General features: G+C 36.2%; 1 protein-coding gene across 1 annotated transcript; it reads left to right on the plus strand.

The window, feature by feature from the left end:
- Nucleotides 1-1,161: 1,161 nt before the first annotated feature.
- On the plus strand, nt 1,162-1,731 carry LOC137747870 (uncharacterized). Its single transcript, XM_068488008.1, has one exon. The coding sequence runs from the start codon at nt 1,162-1,164 to the stop codon at nt 1,729-1,731; it is 570 nt and encodes a 189-aa protein (XP_068344109.1).
- Nucleotides 1,732-3,464: the final 1,733 nt, after the last annotated feature.

Genomic DNA, 3,464 nt, shown 5'->3' on the forward strand with positions numbered 1-3,464 from the left:
TTAGAGAATTCATATCATTGAAATTTGATCGAACAGCTGAAATTATTATAACTTTTAAGTGACCCCTATTTATAACCATTTGATCAAATTTTAATGGCACAGATTTCCTGATTTGATGAATTAGGAGAAAGGGATCCGCAGCACATATGGCTTGGTGATTGGACCACCCAACCATCATGTTTTATTTATTAATTCACACCACTCACCATCTTACATACATACAATGGAAAGGAATCCTCTACAGATTCCTTCCTCCTAATCCACCATATCAGAGAATCCATGCCATTGAAATTTAATCTAACGGCTGAAATTATTATAACTTTAAAGTGACCCCTATTTATAACCATTTGATTAAATTTTAATAGCACAGATTTCCTGATTTGATGGATTAGGAGAAAGGGATCCGGAGCCCTTTCCACATACAATTACCAAAACATATATAAAAAGAATCACAGAACAGAGACAAACACCAATAATGGAGAATAATAAAATATAGTACACTTACATATCATTTGAATTGGTACTCTAGTTCAAATTGATTCTTAACTTCTTTTTTAGTAAATTAATACTTTGAATTCTTTGAAATTGGTTAATTAACCCATCATTGTAAGATTCAATAAAATTTCATCTATTTGACATCAAATATTGACACGCGATCAGCACATAATTCAATTTTAAGGGTAAACTCGTGTCAGTATTTAATGGTACGTAAAGTGGATGAAATTTCATCAAATCAGACGATGAAAGGTTAACTAGCTGATTTCAAATAGTTCAGGCGAGTTAATTTACTAGAAACATAATTTAGAGGGTCAATTTCAACTGAGTAGTTATTCATGGGGGCAGTTTAATAATTGTAACATAATTTTTTGGACCACGGTAGTTTACTAAAAATATAATTTAAAAAAATATAATTTAAAAAAATATAATTTAAGGGGTCAATTTCATTCGATCGTCACGGCCGACGGCTCAAAGACAAATAATTCTTCTTCTTCTTCTTCTTCTTCTCAAACGGCTTCACTTCTAGGTCGTTTCCCTTTTTTACTCACTTCCCAATCCTAAATATAACCAAACCACCACTTCCATTCCTTTCACTTTCCAAATCCCACATAACAATCCCATTCTCCAGTTCCTCCAAACCCCACACTTCCAATTCCAAGTCCCATGGAATCCTATTCCTCTTCCTCCACAACCTCCTCCACCACCACATACTTGTCCCAAACCACGCAACCCACAAAGGATCCACTCCACTCTGTCCGAAAATCTTCATCGAAGCCATGGAAGAAGCCTGCAGTTGCACCACTTCCACCAACCCTACCAAGTGTCTACAAAGTCGACCCCATTAACTTCAGGGAGCTTGTCCACAGCCTCACCACCGCGCCAGAGTTTTTAGAGCCTCGGTCTCTCCAAAGCGTTGCGCCTCCACCTATCGATACCAACGTGTCCTCTCTACCAAATAACGTCCCTTCTTCGCAGATCGAAAACGTGTCCACTGCACCACACCATATTTCTTCTTCTTCTTGTTCTTCAGCTGCACCTGAAATCAGTTCATCATTTTCCGTGATATACAAGGAACTATCGGATACATTGGAGCTGAGTCCGATGCCTCGTCATGAGAAGGTGCAAGATAGCACGGTGGACTCGAGTTGTCTGAGACTGAATTTGCGGTCGCCGTCTTCCAATCATTGGGTTTCTTGGGAATCGTCCAGCCTGGAAGATAGCACTGTGCTCTAAGACTAGTTTAAAATCCCAAACTGTATTATTATGCGAGCCCAATTTCTTAAAATTGTAGCATTTTTAATTAATTTTTGTTCTGGTTTTTAGCATCCTAGCCTCCTAGTATAATAAGAACATAGCTATGGGCTGTATGTGATAATGTGAGTGGCTTTGCATTATTGCAGACAAGCTTGGCCAAATTCCTGTTATTGTTAATGTAAAATTAATTATGAAATCAAGGAAATTATTAATTGAGCGTACATTTCTGAATTCTTTATGCAGAATTTGATGAACTTCCACGCAAATGCTTAACTCACATTTCACTTAAACAAGATCTGTTCAAGTGTTAAAGTGTGTTAAGAGTGTATCACATGATACCATTTTAGTTGAGAAATTAATATGTGTAAATTCTTATGTTGTCCTAACTTTTATACAATATAAGTTCACTACTGATGAATTACTCAAGCACCGTTTTTTTTTTTTTTTTTTTTTGTAACAAATGTTTAGGAGAGGATTGGTTATTCTTACCACTAGCGCCAGGGCATACCGACAACCTCGAGCTGAAAGGGTTTCACATGTCACCTAAGGTACCGTTTGGAACGCAGACGGAATGTGACAAAATAGAGGTTCTATGTTATGTTTGGTACACGTTTGACAGAACATGACGGTTGTTCCATTCTATGTTTGGTACACGTTGGACGGAATGGAACCAAAAGATATACCCCTGCTCTGTCTGTTGTTTGGTACAATATTTATGCGTGGGACGAGATGGGAGTCTTGTTTTTTTTTAGAACTTGTTCATATTTGAACACGTAACAATACCATGATTAGCTTTTGGAGATTGCAAAAGAAGCAAAACGAAAAACAATGGCAGAAAATTTAGAGAGAAATTGAATGACTAAAGATTGTGTTCCTTGAACAATGAATGAATTACAGAGAGAGAGGTGTTTTGTTATTTATACAAGTATTCTTTGCTTCACTCATAAGCTAGTAAACAACTAACTTATATCCCTACAATCCCAACAGACCTAATGTGCTGCAACAACATACATGGAGACCCAAAAACAAAAAGCAAAGAGCATTGGTAAGTAATAATAAAACAGAAAAACTACACAAATCACAATCAGAAAAGTTTGCTTCCATTTCCCTTTCAAACCAGTTCTCCAATGCTCTTTCATATTGCCTAAAGAACAATGGTAAAGTGGTCTATTAATTCACATAGCCTTCAAAAAAGGAGCCATTATACTCTTGATTGGGAGATATAGCAGCAAAAAATGAATCCTAGAAATACACAGGTACCCATTGAGTGCGAGCATTGTATAATGATTAAAGCCAATCATTTCTCTGCTATTCCACAATGCATCATTCCTTCGACATCAATCACTTCAACATCCATACTAAACCCACTGTTTAATGCTAAAGAATACAATTCCTATCATTTGAGCTAATAAAATAGCAGTGCACCATGTGTTATCTAATGATATAGCAACTCTTAAGTTGTTAAGTTGTTAACACGATTAGAAATCTTCTGCAGGAATTCCAGTACCATGTTAGCCTAATAGTCATTCCTACAAACAGTCAGATAGTTGAAGCATCTAAGCTATCAAAGGTCACGTACAACTTTCACTATATTCTCAATGAATGCAACAAATTTCTCAAACACAAACAAAAACAATAAGCTATTACCTGTAATTGTATATTGTAGCCATCAATGGTTCAAATAACTAGTTAAGGCAAAAAAATGTATAGTC

Source organism: Pyrus communis, chromosome 10 (genome assembly GCF_963583255.1).
Source record: "Pyrus communis chromosome 10, drPyrComm1.1, whole genome shotgun sequence".
NCBI classification, from domain to species: Eukaryota; Viridiplantae; Streptophyta; class Magnoliopsida; order Rosales; family Rosaceae; genus Pyrus; species Pyrus communis.